The following is a 20,729-nucleotide window of genomic DNA, read 5'->3' on the forward strand; positions in this document are numbered from 1 at the left end:
GGACACCTTAGAATAAAGTGTAACTGAAAAATGTAAGTGTAACTGAATGAAGTGAACTCACAGATACGCTGGCCCTTGAGAGCCTTTGATTCATGATAGGAAACAGAATATTCCGTTTTCTCCCACGAAACCGTAAGAAAGATGCCCACCAGTTTCAGCACATTACGAATCTATAGAGACGACACACACACACACACACACACACACACACACACACACACACACACACACACACACACACACACACACACACACACACACACACACACACACACACACACACACACACACACAGAGGGGGTACAGATGAGATGAATGTGACAGAATGAATTCATAAAGGTAAACGTGTGTCTCAGTTTGTGTGTATTCTGGCAGCCGGTGTGTTTGGTCTCTCTCCTCAGAGCCAACACCAACAGAACAAGTTACACAAGAACAGCGGTTCATTCAGAAAAACCTGTAAAAGTGTAAACTACATAACATAGACACAAACTCCTCCCTCGGCTACATATGCTATGGACAGAGGGTTTCCTGTAAACGTATTTATTCCTAAAACGATTATCATGATTATATAATGCGGGTTTGTTTAAATATTCATAAAACTATCCAATTCAATTTGGAATATCGATTTCTCACACAATTTTGTTTTAGATCATGACGTAAAAATGTCTATGCATGTTAGTTTCTCAGTCTATGTGTCGCTAAATAAATATCAGCTTCAGATAAAGAGATGGATAATGTGTACGACAAACAATGTGTTCAAAAACAAAGGTCAAACTTTATTTCGAGGGCCATTCTGCTAACTATAAGTAACTTTACAACTACATGTCAACTAGCCGTCATTAGTTAGATTTGGGGAAGTAGAATCAATCGACATGTAGTTGCAAAGTAACTTCAGTAACACTTTACAATAAGGTTCATTAGTTGACATTAGTTCATGTATTAACTAACACGAACTAACAAAGAGCAAAACATTTGTTACAGTATTTATTAATTTAATGTTAGTTAATAATAATACAGATGTTCATTGTTTGTTCACAGTGCATTAACTAATGTAACAAATACAACCTTTGATTGTAATAACGTATTAGTAAATGTTGAAATTAACATAGATTAATACATTCTGAAGAAGTATTGTTCCTTCTTAGTTCATGTTAACTAATGAACCTTATTGTAAAGTGTTACCGTTACTTCTAGTCAGTATGTATGTTGGGAACAAATAAAGTTCATCAAACTTTAGTGCATCAAATTTAAATAAAGTGTTATCAGATCTAAATCACAGTCTACTAATACTCCTAATTTAATGACTGCTAGTTGACATGAAGTTGCAAGGTTATAGTATGTAAAGTGGAGTATAGATATAAAGTGTCACCAAAAGAAGTCGATATTGGCTGTGACTTCAAAATGGAGCCAGCTTCCTCAATCTGCAATGTGCGTGCGTTACACAAATGACAAATAACAGCAAACAAAATGGCCAAGCTCTTACCAGAGAACAAAACCTTATATACTTTAGTGACTTTGAAAGTCCCGTGAACTAATACTGCAAGTGAATTAAAGCACTATTTAATTGTAACTGTATAAGCACATATTGTACGCGGCATCTATATGTGTGTGTGTGTGTGTGTGTGTGTGTGTGTGTGTGTGTATGAAGCTGTTTTACCAGATATATGATGGCAAACGAGAGGGTCGCCGTGTTGACATGGCAGCAGAGAGTGCGTGTTCCAGACATCTTTCTCTCCGTCTCTTTCTCAATGAGAACAAGCGAGCTGAAACACTCAGAAACACACACACAAACACACCCTGCTGTTACTGATGCTCATGCAAGTTCCTGTGTGGTGGTCAGGGCTTCCTGTGCACTTACCGAGAACTTCGTCAACTATTTTTGTTATCATCTTAGGCTTATTTTAGTGATTTTTATCATGAGTTTTTCCATGAGAATCTACACTTTAGATTCTGTAGAAGGATGCATCACTTTTGTGATGCGCAACCCCATATAAAGATGAGTTTAAACATCGATCATGGGAAATGACCTTACATACTTATGGCCAAACAAACACAACATTAGGCAACTACAGTAATTACCTAAACATGCTCATTTCTTTGACCTTTCACTTCAAAGACATTAAGAAATGTCTGAGTAACTGTTCAAATCTAAGATACAGGGGAAAAAAACTTTATTTCGATAGTCCACTTTAGACTACGGAGTCTGACTAGAAGTAACTTTGCAACTACATTTTTTACTAACCCTAACTAACAGTCTACTAATACTCTAATAAAGAGTTAGTTGACATGTAGTTGCAAATTAATGAAGTTAGTTGACATGTAGTTGCAAATTAATGAAGTTAGTTGAACATGTAGTTGCAAATTTATGAAGTTAGTTGACATGTAGTTGCAAATTAATGAAGTTAGTTGAACATGTAGTTGCAAATGTATGAAGTTAGTGGACATGTAGTTGCAAATTTATGAAGTTAGTGGACATGTAGTTGCAAATGTATGAAGTTAGTGGACATGTAGTTGCAAATTAATGAAGTTAGTTGACATGTAGTTGCAAATTTATGAAGTTAGTGGACATGTAGTTGCAAATTAATGAAGTTAGTTGACATGTAGTTGCAAATTTATGAAGTTAGTGGACATGTAGTTGCAAATTTATGAAGTTAGTTGACATGTAGTTGCAAATTAATGAAGTTAGTGGACATGTAGTTGCAAATTAATGAAGTTAGTTGACCTGTAGTTGCAAATTTATGAAGTTAGTTGACATGTAGTTGCAAATTAATGAAGTTAGTTGAACATGTAGTTGCAAATTTATGAAGTTAGTTGACATGTAGTTGCAAATTAATGAAGTTAGTTGACCTGTAGTTGCAAATTTATGAAGTTAGTTGACATGTAGTTGCAAATTTATGAAGTTAGTGGACATGTAGTTGCAAATTTATGAAGTTAGTGGACATGTAGTTGCAAATTTATGAAGTTAGTTGACATGTAGTTGCAAATTAATGAAGTTAGTTGACATGTAGTTGCAAATTAATGAAGTTAGTTGACATGTAGTTGCAAATTTATGAAGTTAGTTGACCTGTAGTTGCAAATTTATGAAGTTAGTTGACATGTAGTTGCAAATTTATGAAGTTAGTGGACATGTAGTTGCAAATTTATGAAGTTAGTGGACATGTAGTTGCAAATTTATGAAGTTAGTTGACATGTAGTTGCAAATTAATGAAGTTAGTTGACATGTAGTTGCAAATTAATGAAGTTAGTTGACATGTAGTTGCAAATTTATGAAGTTAGTTGACATGTAGTTGCAAATTAATGAAGTTAGTTGACATGTAGTTGCAAATTAATGAAGTTAGTTGACATGTAGTTGCAAATTAATGAAGTTAGTTGACATGTAGTTGCAAATTAATGAAGTTAGTTGACCTGTAGTTGCAAATTTATGAAGTTAGTTGACATGTAGTTGCAAATTTATGAAGTTAGTGGACATGTAGTTGCAAATTTATGAAGTTAGTGGACATGTAGTTGCAAATTTATGAAGTTAGTTGACATGTAGTTGCAAATTAATGAAGTTAGTTGACATGTAGTTGCAAATTAATGAAGTTAGTTGACATGTAGTTGCAAATTTATGAAGTTAGTTGACATGTAGTTGCAAATTAATGAAGTTAGTTGACATGTAGTTGCAAATTTATGAAGTTAGTTGACATGTAGTTGCAAATTTATGAAGTTAGTGGACATGTAGTTGCAAATTTATGAAGTTAGTTGACATGTAGTTGCAAATTTATGAAGTTAGTGGACATGTAGTTGCAAATTTATGAAGTTAGTTGACATGTAGTTGCAAATTTATGAAGTTAGTTGACATGTAGTTGCAAATTTATGAAGTTAGTTGACATGTAGTTGCAAATTTATGAAGTTAGTGGACATGTAGTTGCAAATTTATGAAGTTAGTGGACATGTAGTTGCAAATTTATGAAGTTAGTTGACATGTAGTTGCAAATTAATGAAGTTAGTTGACATGTAGTTGCAAATTAATGAAGTTAGTTGACATGTAGTTGCAAATTTATGAAGTTAGTTGACATGTAGTTGCAAATTAATGAAGTTAGTTGACATGTAGTTGCAAATTTATGAAGTTAGTTGACATGTAGTTGCAAATTTATGAAGTTAGTGGACATGACAAGTTACTTATAGTTAGTCAAATGTCTGAAGTTAACTATCGAAACAACTAACTAAATAACCGGTACTCCAGTAAATTGTAATTTAATTTAGCATTAATTGTATTTAAGAGTATTTTTGCATGGATCAGCCTTTTAACAATTACTCATGAATTCTTCACTTAACATGACTGAAGTTTGCATTTCCATAAGTTATATTATAAGTAATAAGAGGTCAGACTAAAAAGCATGCCACTGATGTCACTATATCTGAAAGCGACCCGAGACAGGAAGTGGAAGTGAACTAGGGCATGCATTTGTGTATAATGTGTGATGGTTATATTAACACTGCGTAAGAGCGGCCTGTGGTGTTCATGCTGTGTTTTTGGCATCTTATCAATTTTGCTTTGTGCAAAAAATACATCCTGGCCTCATTCAATCGCACCTGAGCGTAGCTGAGTAAATCTATGGAGAAAGAGAAAACAAGTATGTAGTGATGAGAGGTGAGGAGGTCAGAGAACTGGATTCTTAAAAATAAACACTGAAAAAGGCCTCAGAAGTGTGTTGTAGAGAAGTGTGCAGGTCTGAGATCAGTGCTCTTGTAAAACAGCGTCCCCTTGTGGGCATATCTAGGCTCTTCTACACGTGCTCTCATACTTTTACCCTCAATCTCTTGAAACCGCATACTTCCCTACTAAATAGTAGGCCAAACATAAAGGGCCTGAAACGTCCTTTGCATCACTGCGTAGTCCACTAAATCTTGTGCACATACATAATGACCACCACAGCAAAACATCAGAGAAAGAGCATTTAATAACTCTTGCACACCACAGCAAAAACAGAAGACAAACATATAAAGAAATGAAAATATTGTCAGCGGATCTTCCCAGTCAGCACCCTGAAACACAACACAGATGATATCAGTAATATCAGGCACACACACATATGAACTTTGCTAAAAGAAACAGAAACCATTGTAAAATATAAAATGATTTGTATCAAGACCTGTATTTAAAACTGCATGATAAAATAGTATGATAGATTTAATGAAACAATTTAATTAATAATAATTATATATATGATTTGACTTAATTAATAATTATAATATATATATATATAATTATTAATTAAACCACATATATATATATATATATATATATATATATATATATATATATATATATTATATATATAGTTTTATTTTTTATTAATATTCTGAATTGATTTTTATATTATTTTTTATTTTTATTTTTATTTTCAGTTTTCATTTCAATTTCAATTTTATTTAAAGTTTTAGAAAATATGTTGTGGTTTGTAAAAAAAATTTAACATCTAGTTTTTTAAATAATTTTTTATTCCAGCTTTAGATATTTTAGTAAAAGTTAAACTAAATGTAAATGAGAAATGTTGCCTTGACAACTACCTGAATTTTTTTCCAATATATCTTTTATTTTATTTTATTACTAATTAACTTCACTTACTTTTAACGTTTATTTTATTTCAAGTAACGAAAATGGTTATAGTTTTAGTTAACTATAATAATCCTGATTCAACACAAACACTTTGCAAGGAAAGATTAAATACTTTTTTAACTTAATGATATGATCTATGTTTTCAAGTCTTTTTTCACTAACATGTCTCCACAGACCCTCCAGCGTCCCCTGTCGGCCCTCTGACCCCAGTTTTCAAAAATGTTAATTACTCATAAGCCCTTTCACACAGAGATTCCGGAAAATACACGGATAATGTGTCCCGGGATCGTTTAATTTTGGTTCATTCACACTGCCAGTGTCATATCCCGAATCTGTGCGTGCGTTCACACACATCCCGTAAAGATCCCGTGAAGACACGTGACATCGATGTGACATGTAATGTCTCAGCAGCGGCTTAAGTTTGCTCTCGAGAAACCACGTTTGTGCATTTTTTTTCTGATTCGCTCATAAACTAGCGCATCACGTACCGTTTCACTAGCTGGCGAACGATCTCAGCTTCACTACGACACACACCTTACGGCATTGATTACGGCTTTTGTTCACACAGAGCGTTTTCTGGGACTGATCCCGGCCATGTTACTAGGTCCCCGTCCCGGGATCGATCCCGGCATCAATCCCGGGACGTGTTTGCGTTCACACAGAAGCAATTCTACGGCAATTTCCCGGGATCAACGCGCTGTGTGAAAGAGGCTATACTGCTCTATAATCAAAATGCAAAATACACAGACTCTACATTCAAACAGCTCAACACATCACCTGCTGTTGTTAAAAGTTGATTGGTGAGAAATCGCAGTGAAAGGTAGGCTCCGCCTCGCTGACTCTGATTGGCTGACTGGTGTCCTCGGACTCCACCTTGACATTGGGCAGCAGGGGGTCAGCAGCGGTGGCTTTGGGAAGACTGGGCTGTGCCGGCGCTCCCTGGAGCTGAACGTAGTGCTGTTGGGGCAGGAGTTGTGTGTACTGGGTCTCATGACCCTGTGGCCGAAACACCGCCTGTGTGTACGGACCCGGCTGACTATACATGTCAGTAGTCCAAGGGTAGGCCTGAAATGCTACATAGAAACATGTAAATTACCATTTTAAAGGGATAGTTCACCAAAAAATGAAAATTAGCCCATGATTTACTCACCCTCAAGTCATCCTAGGTATATATGACATTCTTTCTTTCAGACGAAGTCCATAAAAGTGCATTTATCCATGATAAAAGTGCATCTATCCATGATAAAAGTGCATCTATCCATGATAAAAGTGCGTCTATCCATGATAAAAGTGCGTCTATCCATGATAAAAGTGCGTCTATCCATGATAAAAGTGCGTCTATCCATGATAAAAGTGCGTCTATCCATCATAAAAGTGCGTCTATCCATGATAAAAGTGCGTCTATCCATGATAAAAGTGCGTCTATCCATCATAAAAGTGCGTCTATCCATCATAAAAGTGCATCTATCCATCATAAAAGTGCGTCTATCCATCATAAAAGTGCATCTATCCATGATAAAAGTGTATCTTACCATCATAAAAGTGCATCTATCCATCATAAAAGTGTGTCTATCCATCATAAAAGTTCATCTATCCATCATAAAAGTGCATCTATCCATCATAAAAGTGCGTCTATCCATCATAAAAGTGCATCTATCCATCATAAAAGTGCATCTATCCATCATAAAAGTGCATTACTCGCATAAGTTGCTCTTAGACTGAAGTTGAATCCGTATGTTGGTTTGGTTGGAAGCTAGTTATTTTACTTTATAAAGTTTTAAATATGAATATTTTTCTTACACAAACGGATCGCTTCGCTTCAGGACTTTATTAACCCCCCGTAGCCTGAGGAGCACTTTTATCATGGATAGATGCACTTTTATGATGATAGATGCACTTTTATCATCGATAGATGCACTTTTATGATGGATAGATGCACTTTTATGATGATAGATGCACTTTTATCATCGATAGATGCACTTTTATGATGGATAGATGCACTTTTATGATGGATAGATGCACTTTTATGATGGATAGATGCACTTTTATCATGGATAGATGCACTTTTATGATAATAGATGCCCTTTTATGATGGATAGATGCACTTTTATGATGATAGATGCACTTTTATGATGATAGATGCACTTTAATGATGATAGATGCACTTTTATGATGATAGATGCACTTTTATGATGGATAGATGCACTTTTATGATGGATAGATGCACTTTTATGATAATAGATGCACTTTTATGATGGATAGATGCACTTTTATGATAATATATGCACTTTTATGATAATAGATGCACTTTTATGATAATAGATGCACTTTTATGATGGATAGATGCACTTTTATGATGGATAGATGCACTTTTATGATAATAGATGCACTTTTATGATGGATAGATGCACTTTTATGATGATAGATGCCCTTTTATGATAATAGATGCACTTTTATGATGGATAGATGCACTTTTATGATGGATAGATGCACTTTTATGATAATAGATGCACTTTTATGATGGATAGATGCACTTTTATGATGGATAGATGCACTTTTATGATAATAGATGCCCTTTTATGATGGATAGATGCACTTTTATGATGATAGATGCACTTTAATGATGATAGATGCACTTTTATGATGGATAGATGCACTTTTATGATGGATAGATGCACTTTTATGATGAAATATGCAATTTTATCATGGATAGATGCACTTTTATCATGGATATGTGCTTTTTTATGATGGATAGATGCACTTTTATGATGGATAGATGCACTTTTATGATGAAATATGCACTTTCATGATGGATAGATGCACTTTTATCATGGATATGTGCTTTTTTATGATGGATAGGTGCACTTTTATGATGGATAGATGCACTTTTATGATGGATAGATGCACTTTTATGATGGATAGATGCACTTTTATGATGGATATGTGCTTTTTTATGATGGATAGGTGCACTTTTATGATGGATAGATGCACTTTTATGATGGATAGATGCACTTTTTTCATGAATAGATGCACTTTTATGGACTTCAAAACAGAAACGGCCATTCACTGCCATTATAAAGCTTGGAAGAGCCAGGACATTTTTAATATAACTCCGATTGTATTCGTCTGAAAGAAGAATGTCATATACACCTAGGATGACTTGAGGCTGAGTACATTTTCATTTTTGGGTGAACTATCCCGTTAAAGACAGATGTTTCCTCCAGTGGTGTAACGGTGGACTTACTAAAGTGAAGAAAAAAAAGTAATTTCCGCAACACTGCTTTTAACTCCCATATTTAATAAAAAAAGGCAACGTTTCTACCCTGCTGGGTCTTCCTCAGGCAAAAACAAAAAAAGGGATGTGCACACAATTACTTTTTATTTATTTATATTGTAACGGTGGACTTACCATGAACTCCTGACTGGAGCAGCATCTGGTTGCTGGTTTGAGAATGGAGATACGCATGTCCACTGCTGGTGTACGCGGGGAGTGTGTTGTTGGTGAGGGGCAGATACGGGGCGCTGCTGCTCTCGGTAGGGTTCGGCGTGAGGTAAGGAGAGGGCGTGAGGTACGACATGTGCGAGTACTGGGGCAATAGTGTGCTAGACTGTTGGGGCATTAGACAACTAGTTTGTTGAGGTAACAGAGTGTGTGTTTGCTGAGAGAGGAAGCTGTTAGTCTGCTGAGTTAATAAGGTGTTAGACTGTTGAGGAAATGTGTTGAGCTGGTAATTCAAAGTGCTGTTTTGTGAAGCAGAAGTCATGAAGTCCATCTTCACAGAGGTGCCCATGCCTTCATAATCAAACCTGTGAACAGCAGAAACACACCTGAGGATCAAAATCATGTGACATTAAAATATTTGAATGTTTTGAACATAAAGGTGGTATTTCCAACCATCGTTACTGTTGGGCCAGCGACAAAGCAACCAGAACGCATTCATGTTAACGAGAGCTGGTGGTTTGCAGAAACAGGATGTGGGCGTGTCCAGCGGCTCAGTTTAGAAACGTTTTACTTTATGCAAACAAGCAGTGCGGGGACTACCAATAGGAATGAAGACAGTGGAGCACATGTGATAAGTCTCCTGTGAGACACTATAGGCAAGTGTAGACAGTACTATCATGTCAATGGTAATAATAATAAATAAACCTAACTCATTTAAATTAATAATGATAAATGATCAATATTACTAAATATTATTAATATAAATAATTTATACAACATTAACCCCTAACCTTAATTCTATACATTTAGATATAATGACCATTGTCATGACCGTGTGGAAACCTATGTCAAAAAAGTGTCACTAATCTGAACAGGTTTGATTTATGCATTAATAATTCTATTTTCAGCTTCATTACTCCAGTCTTTAGTCTCACATGATCCTTCAGAAATCATTCTAATATGATGATTTGCTGCTCAAGAAATATTTCATATTATTATCATATAAGTTGAAAACAATTGTGCTGCTCCATATTTTTGTGGAAACTTTGAAGCATTTTCAGGATTTTAGGATGAGTAGAAAGTGCAAAGGAACATCATTTATTTGAAATTAAAATATTTTGTAACATTATAACTTTACTATCACTTTTGGTCAATTAAATGCAAAAAAAAAATCTATTTATGATTCAAAAGCTATGGCCAGTTGAGCAGACTAGCAATAATATAAAGACATTAAGCAGCAGGAACACCTGTAGTACAGACCCCCACTTCTAAAAAAATACAGTCTAGCGACGCCTAGTGGTTAATAAAGGCATTGCATGGGATGAGTAATGTAGTTGATACTAACCCTGTGTCAGTCTGTAAACTCAGCGGAGTCGTGTCAGTGGAGCTGGGCTCACTGTGTTCAGGTGTGTCCAGCAGAAGGGACACGGTGTGTGTGGAAGGGTTGTATGCTGTGATGAGAGGCAAGGAGGCTCGTCGTATCGGAGGAGGACTGTGCATGGGAGGGGGCATGTACTCCAAAAAACCTCCTTGAGACACACAAGGTGCCACATCAACACAAGCGGGACCTGATGCACACAGAACATTGCATTTGCACAAAAAACAGGGGTTACAATTAGTTGCAAAGTTACTTCTAGTCAGTATAATGTCGAGGGAGCATCAAAAATAAAGAGTTAGCAGATATTAAGCAGAAAGTGTACTAATACTCTAATAGAGAGCTGGTTGACATGTAGTTGCAAAGTTACTTATAGTAAGCAGAATGTCTACAGTAGACTTAAAAAAGTGTTACCAAAACAGGTGCTCATGTTTTGAATGTGCAGACATTTTTGATTAGCTCTAATTAAATAGCTTAAGTCCTTTTGTGCAGTTTAACTAAACAGTTTAAGTCCTAGTGCATGATTTAATTAAACAGCTCAGCTTAATTAAAGTGTGTATGTTTGAGTGTGTGACCTGGTGGACTGGTGCGGCTGGTCCGGATGGTACTGTAGGGGGGGAGTGTGTTCCCAGGGTTGGGATGTTGAGATGCAACAGAAGGAGCTGTGAAAATTGGTTGCCTGCACACACACAAATTAATTATACGATCGATTATATGCATTACATCACACAGTACAGGTGAAACTTGAAAAATTAGAATATGGGGCAAAAGTTCATTTATTTCAGTAATTCAACTCAAAAGGTGAAACTAATATATTATATAGACTCATTACATGCAAAGTGAGATATTTCAAGCCTTTATTTGTTATAATTTTGATAATCTTACAGCTTATGAAAACCCCAAATTCAAAATTAGAATTGTGAAAAGGTTTTCATAAGCTGTAAGCCATAATCATCAAAATTATAAAAAAAAAAGGCTTGAAATATCTCACTTTGCATGTAATGAGTCTATACATGGGCGTCGGAACCATTGTATACTTTTTAAGACCAATGATATTGGACCCACTCACTTTTACCGTCTCTAATTCAGCGCACATGTCTGTTCGCTTTTCAGAGCGCCGTCAGTCAAATCCATTCCACTTGAGGAGTGCCCTATTAAACTCCATTTGAATCGCTACATTATATTTCTCAACGAGCCGCAACTGACGAAAATAACCGCCGTTGTACCCTTCCAGTCAATATCAATAACAGCTTTAAGTTGTCAATGCTGGCAAATGACCACGGTATCAGCGGAGCGGGATAATCCACGGATAGCTGTGCATTTAAAGACCCACTCTGATGAAAATCATGTTTTTCTAAGTGTTAACATGTTCTTGTGGCATTTGTCTGATGTTAGAGGACATATCTTGAGAAAAATAAGCTCAAAGTTGTATTTCTGAGTATTTCTACATTCAAATGTCTGTGAATCAGTAGCAGACGCTAAAATGCCGGCTAAAATAGACTGGAGTTGTGACATAGTAACTCCACTGGACGGGGCCACGAGCTCATACTCAAATTGGAACACATACTGTAACAAGTAAGTCACTTTTCACCGTCTATCAATCGTCAAAACTAAAGTTTGGAGAACACAGACTGATCCCGTCAGTAATTACATCATTACATAATGAGAGAGGGCAGCCAGCCTCCTCCAGCCAAGCAATAGGCGACATTCGTGCATGTGAAATTCCGCGCTCGTTCAAGTAGACTTGCACACGCCGGGTGGCGACGAGTTTCGCCTGTCGCAGTCGTTTGTCCCCTCGTGTGTCAAGCCCATCACTCGTGAGAGAGTCAGTCAGTTTTTCAGATAGAGCGGTGACATTTAGTGTTGTCAAAAGTACCGACTTCGGTACCAAGTCGGTACTGAAATTAAAAAAATGTGACGCTTTGAGCGCTGTTGAGCGTAATCATAAACACCTCTGATTGGCCATTGTGTTCAGGAGCTCATCGGATATGTCTGTGATTGGCTACAATGATCAACGCACGGGAGCGTTTGAGACCACACGGAAGTGTTTGAAAGTGTTTTGAAAGCAAAAGCAGGCGTCTATCAGCGCCAGTGGATCGATCCGCTGATAGACGCCTGCTTTCAAACGCTCCCGTGTGTATCTGTGTAATCGCTCGCTGAAGAGCGTTATTGATGTATATTTACAACATGTTTTTGAAGCGCTGATCATTGTAGCCAATCACAGACATATTTGATGAGCGCGTGACAATGGCTGGCCATTCCGAGGTGTTAACGATTCCGCTCAACAGCACTCAAAGCGTCACATTTGTTAAATTTCAGTACCGACTTGGTACCGAAGTCGGTACTTTTGACAACACTAGTGACATTAGCATCATAATAATCCCGAAATTCCGAGCAATCCACTGATCCTAAATATGTCCTGATTGATCACTGTGGGAGGGATGAAATATCGAGGCGAAGTCGAGCTGTTTTTTACCGCGACGTCTCGGAGTGAAATAATGATCGGTGATAACTTTGATTAACTTCGGATAATAATTATTAACGTGTATATATAATACTGTAATGCTTCTCCGTGCCAACGGCTCCGCCCACAACGCAGAGGCGAATTGCTAATGAGCTACTGCCGCTCTGCTGAAGCGAAGTCCCAGAAAACGGCACAGGTTTTGAGATTTTGGCTAAAAATGGCATAATCATAATTTAAAGACCTCTGGGAATGTTTAAAAATAGCTCAAAATATGATCGGAGTGGGACTTTAATGCACGACGTGGAGGCAAAGAACCGCCCGACGTGAAGCGGAGTTCAGTTTACCTGTTTAATTAAAGGCACCAGAATACATGAAATGGCATTTACTCCAGTAATATTTTTCTGGGGGAGGACCCACACACTTTTTTTTGTGCTTCCGACGCCAATGAGTCTATATAATATATTAGTTTCACCTTTTAAGTTGAATTACTGAAATAAATGAACTTTTGCACGAGTTTCACCTGTGTGTTGGCTGCATTGCGTAAACACTAACCTGGTGACCTGGACACAAGTTTGACCCCGACTAGCAGGAGGCTTTTTTGTGGTGGTTTTCGCCGTTTTTCTCCATTTGGCTCGACGGTTCTGAAACCACACCTGATTGGAGGATCAGATTATAGTCACTTGCATGTATTTTGATGAATTGAAACACAGATTAATGTGAGAAGGGGCTTGAGGTCTTAAGGAATGGATGCGTGTGGGCAGTGACCATGATTCTCTGGGGCGTAACACCGATGGCGGACGCAATCTCCTTTCTCTTGTCTCCATCAGGGTAGTGATCATCCAGAAATACACGCTCCAGCTCCTCCAGCTGATCTACACACACACACACACACATGTTGGTACATCTATTATTGTGAAGACATTCCAGTTGTAATGTTTTTTTATACTGAGCTAATGACATTGTCTAGCTAATTTTTTTAGTATGATTATTTAGCGGTTTGAATTAAAGAACATGTCCTCATAATGACTGTGGCCTGAACACACACTACAATATAAGGACTTTGATTCCTTATAATAGCATAACACACACACACACACACACACACACACAGAGCCCGGCCAAAAAATAAACGTCGCTGTTTGGATTTAAATATGCAAATGCTTAAGAGTCTATGATTGGATCATTATTTCAGTGATTATTATGTTTCTAGCATGTTATATGTTTGCCAACAGGTTCTTCTAACCTTAATTGATGGAGTTTGTAGCTTTTCATTTCTTAAACAACCATGTAGGAAGACACATCATGGCCATATTCCAGCATGACAAGATTCATCAGGCTCAAACTGTGAAAGAATGGTTGTGAGGAGCACAAATAATAACTTTCACACATGAATTGTCACCTCTGAGTTCAGACCTTCAATTTATTGAAAGTCTCTGGGATGTGCTGGAGGAGACTTTACAGACTCCTGCATCATCAATACAAGATCTTGACCAGAAACGGATGCACCTCTTGATGGAAATAAATGCTGTGATGTTATTTCCATCAAGAGGTGCATCCATTTCTGGTCAAGATCTTCTACACACTCCATTAATTATGGTTAGAAGAACCTGTTGGCAGACATATAACATGCTAGAAACATAACAATCACTGCAATAACTATCCAATCATAGACTCTAAAGCATTTGCATATTTAAATCCAAACAGCAACTTATTTTGGCAGGACAGTATATAGAGAGCCTAAGTCCCTCCCCTTCCGGTGGACCATGGGACCTTATTTCGGAAAAATATTGTATGGTAGACAATGGCGAGAGACAACAAATATTTTGATCTTGTTTGAATTGTGCCTTGAATTACACATATGATGTTTGTCAATTGAAAAGATACATTTTAAAGTCAAGAAAGTCAGTTTGATGTAAAACTGTTGAGGTATAAGACTGTGAACATAGGTCATTACAAAGACTACAAACCCAGAAGGCACACATGTGACGTCATACCTTTTCTCTCAATGAATGAAGCTAACTTTACTGAAGCTAACTTTACTGAAGCTAACTTTACTGAAGCTACCTTTACTGAAGCTAACTTTACTGAAGCTAACTTTACTGAAGCTAACGTCTGTCATGTTTTCTATAGTCTTACGTTATAATCGTAACGTTACGCCGTGATGCCGGAGTGTGTTGTACCAGACTGCACACACACGAGCAACGGTGACGTATAGTGCGAGACGAGAGATGTAGTTCATGGAGCGATTTTCACATAAAACTAAATGTTACTCTTCTGCGACTTTCTTGACTTGACTTTCATAATTATCTTTTAAATTGACAGACATCATATGTGTAATTCAGGGCACAGTTCAGACGGAATAAAAAGATAAGTTGTCTCTCGCCATTGACTAGCATACATATTATTTCCGAAATAAAGTCCCATGAGCCGGAAGCGGAGGGGCGGGACTTAGGCTCTCTCTATATAGAGCTGGTAAGTCCCGCCCCCTCCGTAAAACCCCGCTGGACCTCAAAGTTGAAAAAGCGTCAATGCAAGTGAATGGGAGAAAATAATTCCGTTTGAATTGTGCCATGAATGTGAACATATGTTATTTGTGAATTTTTTATTTAATCTTTCGTGTGAAGAATGCTACAATTTAGCGGGTAGAAGTTTGATACGGGTAGACTTTGTGTGAGAGCACTTTGTGGACTACAACTCTTCGCTGCTTTCGACGCGTTTGAAACGTCAACACCACTAGCTCACGGCTCTAGCTCACGGATCCCGCTAGACATGGCTGTGTCTTTGGTGCACTTCACCGCCTTCTTTCAGGGAGAGGACAAAATCGTTGAGGTTGGCGAAAATCACGGGTAAGTCAACTTTATGGGGTGACGTCACATAGGCGACATGTAGTCTTTCTCGTTATGTCTTTTCCACAACTGCTAGCCGACGAATCATACCATATACTGTCAAACTTGTAACATGAAAGATTATATAAAAAATCCACAGACAACATATGTTCACATTCATGGCACAATTCAAACGGGACCAGAAAATAATTATTTTCTCCCATTCACTTGCATTGACGCTTTTTCAACTTTGAGGTCCAGCGGGGTTTTACGGAGGGGGCGGGACTTACCAGCTCTATATAATATATATTTTTTATATATATATATATATATATATATATATATATATATGTATACACACACACAATATATGTATACACACACAACACACACATATTTATACATATATATATAAAAATCGCATCTTTAAAGTCTAAGTGTTCTTCCAACAGAACACAAATGAAGATGTTTTTGTCCATACATTGAAAGTCAATGAGGTCCAAAACAACACTGGACAGGATAGTATGGACAGCAAAACACTGAGATTTTTCAAAACAATCCTCTTTTGTGATTCATACAGGTCTGGAATGACATGAAGGCGAGTAAATGATGACAGAATTTGTAACTTTTTTCAGGTGAACTACCGTTTTAATATGTTCGCTCTCTCACCTGTGCTGTAGAAGGTGCGTGTTTTCTTCTTCGGGGGCATTAGAGGGACTTCAGCGCTGATGGAGGGCAACGCCTGAGTGCTGGTTTCTCCCCCGACCGAGGTCAGAGGCATAAGAGCCGCTCTGCTGGCGAAGCGTGTGTACTGGCGAGTGGTGTACACCTGGCGTAGCGTCACCTCCAGGGGTCTCATGGCCTGGGGGTCGACAGCAGGGCTGCTCCCATAGGGCCGTTTGCCCAAACACTGGGGATCCAACTGGAGCTGTGCTGGGACCTGAGCTTGAAGTAGAGGATGGGGCTGAAAGGGGAGTATTGTGGGATTCTGAGGCGGTAATGTGATAGATAATGGTCTCGGTGGGGATTTTATAGGGGCCTGCTGGGAGAAATCTGAAGATTTGGGAGGGCATAACGAAAGGTCTTCATTCAAAGATCTCGCTACGGGCTGATCGCACACCATCACCAGGTCTATGGTGCAGTCGGGGCCCATCTGCAAAAGACAGTCGTCCTCTAGAGGAGGCGCCAGCAAGTCGCTTGCCTCTTCATCGCCATCATCATCCTCATCATCTGTCTTTATTTCATCATCTTTTACACCGAACACACTTTCCTGCTCTTCTTCTTTAGATTGTTCATCTGATTCAGCATCATCTACTTTCTTGTTTTGCTCTTCTTCTGCGCTTTTCTGCTCGGTGTCTTCAGGTTCGTTTGCTTCTGTTTTGTTTTCTTCCTCTTTCGTCTCTGTTTTGTTTTCTTCCTCTTTCGTCTCTGTTTTGCTCTCTTCCTCTTTCGTCTCGATTTTCCTTTCTTCAGGTTCTTGAACCACAGTCCAGTTCTCCTCAGCTATTTCCTCTGGATTCACCTCAGAGTCCCTCTTGAACTCCTGTGACTCCTCATCTTCCACCTCTTTTGCATCATTTTTTATTTCGCTCTCAATTTCTTGCTCTGTGTTCCTGTATCTGCAATACCCTATCTGCTCATCTTCTTCACACAGATGACATGGAACATCTATAAACATGACATGGCAAGAAAAAAGACAATTATAAGACAACGTAACACTAGCCAGCAATCTTGGAATGAATGAAATCTACTCAAATTCAGAACTGATTAGTAACCGTTTTGGTTACCAATTACCATTGACTTTCATTGTATATATATATATATATATATATATATTTAAAAAGAAAAAAGAAAAAAAGAAAAAGAGTAATTTTCAAAATATCTTCTATATTCCACAGAAGAAAATCATAAAGGTTTAGAATAACATGAGGTGAGAAAATAATGACAGAATTTTCCTTTTTGGATGAACTACTTCGAGACATGGAACAAAAAAGAAACTAATAGTTTAGATTAGATTAATTTATCATAAAATATTTAACAGTTCAATGTTCTTTATATGCGTTAAAGTTCAAAGCACGTGGAAAAGCTAGTAACACACAAACGTTGTGTGTGTGTGTGTGTGTGTGTGTGTGTGTGTGTGTGTGTGTGTGTGTGTGTGTGTAACAATAAAATGTTATTGCCGCATATTTATCATCCAGTTAAAAGTTATAAACATAACTTTATGGTGACGTGTTAAAACCGACGTTTTCTCCACGTGCTTGTTTTTAACTAATTAGAGAATAAATTGAACCTCCGCCCTGAGTATCAAACCATTAGACCTTTTATCCGTTTAGAAATGAGACCAATTAGACAATTATCGGCGTGAAAAACAATGAGTCAATTTAGCTCATTTACATCAAATCACCCACCGTAATCACTGACAAACGAGGCTTCTTCGGCCATCGTGATGCCCACGCGCACAGGCCTGTATCTGTAAATTAGATATTAAAGTTATTGAGCTTGAGTGAAGCACAAACTCCAGCATCAGTTTTGTATCTTGATTGATAACCTGCACACGCTGCTCAGGTTACATCACGTGACATGCACAGGAAGGCGTGCTTCCCTCTCTGGTTCAGTGTGTAGTTGCGTACTTTCACTCACATTTTAAGTTATTTAACTTGGAAAATGGTTTCATTTAACACTATCGTAATCTGTTATTAGTTTAAATGAAATGGAAAAATATTATTTTGTATAGTATATAGGACTATATAATGCCTGATTTGTTTGACTATAAATTGTATTCGAAATTAATGAGTAACAACAAAAATCTACTTATTTTAAATAAATGGTTGACTCATCTGACCTTATTTTTCATTTGTAAAATTACAATGTATCGGTCAAAATTAATTTCATTCTGGAGCATTTTGCTTGCTTTTTATGTTGGCTCAAAAGGGTTCTGTTCAAAAGATAAAAGTCTAGATTTCATAAGCTTAAAAGTAGTGCTGCATCCGAAATCGCATATGGTGTAAAGGTAGCCTAAGCCTAGGCTACTACATTTGGTTTAAAACTTACTTTGTGAGCATTAAAGTATTTTCTAGTGGTGGGCAGATCAGAAACAGTTGAAGCAAATGTGCCATATTGTATCGAGGCTTCGAAACAATCCGACACCCGTCTCAACGGTGACACCTAGTGGTCACTTGCAGGTGTTGATCTGAAACAACCTTGACAACGAGCCATTACTTTTTTTTATTTTTTTTATTGTATTGTATTTTTCTAATATGTGAAGTTTGTAACCTGTAGGCTCCTCACTGTGCATAAAGTAATATCTATCTATCTATATCTATCTATCTATCTATCTATCTATCTATCTATCTATCTATCTATCTATCTATCTATCTATCTATCTATCTATCTATCTTAATCTATATATGTGTCTATATCTAGGCCTATCTATTAATATATATATATGCATCTATCTATTAATCTATCTGTCTATATATATTTTTATCTATGCATCTATTAATGTGTCGTATACTCTGTCTGTCTCTAGCCTATCAGTCAATGTGTAGCTACATTTAAATGTAAGCCTAAATATAAAACAAATCGCACTATAAATGTCACTATATCACCAATAATCCGCTATCTCAAAATTAAACTCTTCTTACAAAAACCCACGAGGTCAAGATGCGTTGACTTCACTTTTATACAGATGTGCGAGCAGTGCGATTGTGTGGTCTGTTCCTGACCCTGTCAATCAAACGCTGATTCGGAGGACCATGCCACCTGTCGAAACACTTGTGAAACACTCCGAAGCTTCATTTAGCCGTAGTCACGTGACATGGGTGTTTTGAATCACGCTTCGGATCAGTGTTTTGAAACATCTGCGCTTCGAGATCTCGAAAAGCTTCGGAACGTCAGTTTCGCGTCAGCCATCCCTATATTTTCTACATACTACTACATCCACCATGTTGTCATTATCATGTGACCTACCAGTGTGACTGTGTTGCATCACCACCATTCACATAATCCTGTGGCCAGTGGGATAGTAATTAAAGTGTCCATCGTATGCACACTCGGCTTTTAGCGTAACGTCTTTTTTAAATTCTACTTTTTATTTTTATATTTTTCATTTTAAAGAGTAATTTGAATTCGGACGTACTGTTTTTCACCCTCTATATAGTAGAGAACTGTGATTTTGGATGTAGCCCATTATATGTCACATGACAATGCCATGATGTCGAATGTAGCATGTCCGGATTACATTCATACTATACACAGAACACTTTTTTTTTTAGCGGTTGCAACGTTTATTTTGTAGATAAGTACATACTCGAGTGAGTATGCGATTTCGGAAGCCATTAGGTGTGTTTGACTTGAAGCTGCGCTGCGCAGACCAATCGATGTATGACATCAAAGTACAGCAAGAGTGATTCATTCTGTATGCTTTCGAATCGCTCTCGCTGTAATTTTGATGTCAGACACCGATCGGTCTGCGCAAGGGCAGCTTCATATCGAACACACCTATTGTAATGCCTGCTACAGGTAGTGTGATTTCGGGAAACCGGAGATCATTACAAATTACACATGTTAAGTTTCTCGTATTTGAGGCGTGGTTTACGAATGCCCAGAGCCGTTTATTGGGCGCTACGAATGTCTATCAAATGCGCCTGTACGTAGCTCATAGCCAATCGTTTCAATTATACCAGATGACGTATGCAGAGCGACAGAAATTCGACGAGGAAGAAGACGACGGTCATAGATTTATGTGTACACGATGGCGTTCAGCGACTATTGCCGTTTGTGCAAGACAAACATGAGGGTAGAAGGTATATATGGACACTCTACAGACATGTTTTTATCTAAAAAAAACTTATTAAAGTTTATTAAACTTGCGTTCTAAACTACTTGGAACACTATCTAAGGCTGCATCGAAAGGTAACTTCACGTCTGCTGCCATGTAGGATCCATAGATATAAACAAACTGCTTCGGTGTGTCGCATAGACGTCGTCATCGTTTTGCTGCTCCCTCCACGTTCTGTGAT

At 37.6% G+C, this 20,729-nt stretch overlaps 2 protein-coding genes across 3 annotated transcripts in view; both read right to left on the reverse strand.

Annotated features, from left to right (window-relative positions):
• The window catches only part of laptm5 (lysosomal protein transmembrane 5), a 6,873-nt gene extending 5,040 nt beyond the window's left edge, over positions 1–1,833 (reverse strand). Inside the window, exons 1-2 of the mRNA XM_079590565.1 lie at positions 1,658–1,833; positions 62–170 (exon numbers count right to left, since the gene is read on the reverse strand). Coding sequence (XP_079446691.1) covers positions 62–170; positions 1,658–1,726 — 178 coding nt within the window. The 5' untranslated portion in view covers positions 1,727–1,833. The remainder of the gene's footprint in view (positions 1–61; positions 171–1,657) is intronic.
• A 3,091-nt stretch (positions 1,834–4,924) lies between these two features.
• Positions 4,925–18,332, reverse strand: nobox (NOBOX oogenesis homeobox). 2 transcript variants are annotated; one of them, XM_079590567.1, is made up of 10 exons: positions 18,257–18,332; positions 18,117–18,178; positions 16,378–17,376; positions 13,649–13,755; positions 13,436–13,536; positions 10,995–11,098; positions 10,390–10,612; positions 9,012–9,409; positions 6,380–6,675; positions 4,925–5,028 (listed from the first exon to the last, which is right to left on the reverse strand). In XM_079590567.1, the coding sequence occupies exons 2-9, from the start codon at positions 18,148–18,150 to the stop codon at positions 6,389–6,391; spliced, it is 2,253 nt and encodes a 750-aa protein (XP_079446693.1). In that variant the 5' UTR covers positions 18,151–18,178; positions 18,257–18,332; the 3' UTR covers positions 4,925–5,028; positions 6,380–6,388. The 2 variants fall into 2 exon arrangements, with proteins under 2 accessions (XP_079446693.1, XP_079446692.1); XM_079590566.1 differs by having other exon boundaries at positions 18,117–18,328.
• Between the last annotated feature and the right edge of the window lie 2,397 nt (positions 18,333–20,729).

The sequence above is a fragment of the Phoxinus phoxinus genome (assembly GCF_949152265.1).
Source record: "Phoxinus phoxinus genome assembly, chromosome: 19".
NCBI lineage: Eukaryota > Metazoa > Chordata > Actinopteri > Cypriniformes > Leuciscidae > Phoxinus > Phoxinus phoxinus.

What these genes read in the sequence shown, in the direction of transcription:
- nobox (XM_079590567.1), bottom strand. Translation starts at nt 18,150, where the DNA reads ATGGCCGAAGAAGCCTCGTTTGTCAGTGATTACG. An exon ending in ACGCACCTTCTACAGCACAG is followed by an intron (nt 13,756 to 16,377) that starts GTGAGAGAGCGA and finishes GTGTGTGTGTAG; the next exon opens with ATCAGCTGGAGGAGCTGGAG. An exon ending in TTACGCCCCAGAGAATCATG is followed by an intron (nt 13,537 to 13,648) that starts GTCACTGCCCAC and finishes TCCTCCAATCAG; the next exon opens with GTGTGGTTTCAGAACCGTCG.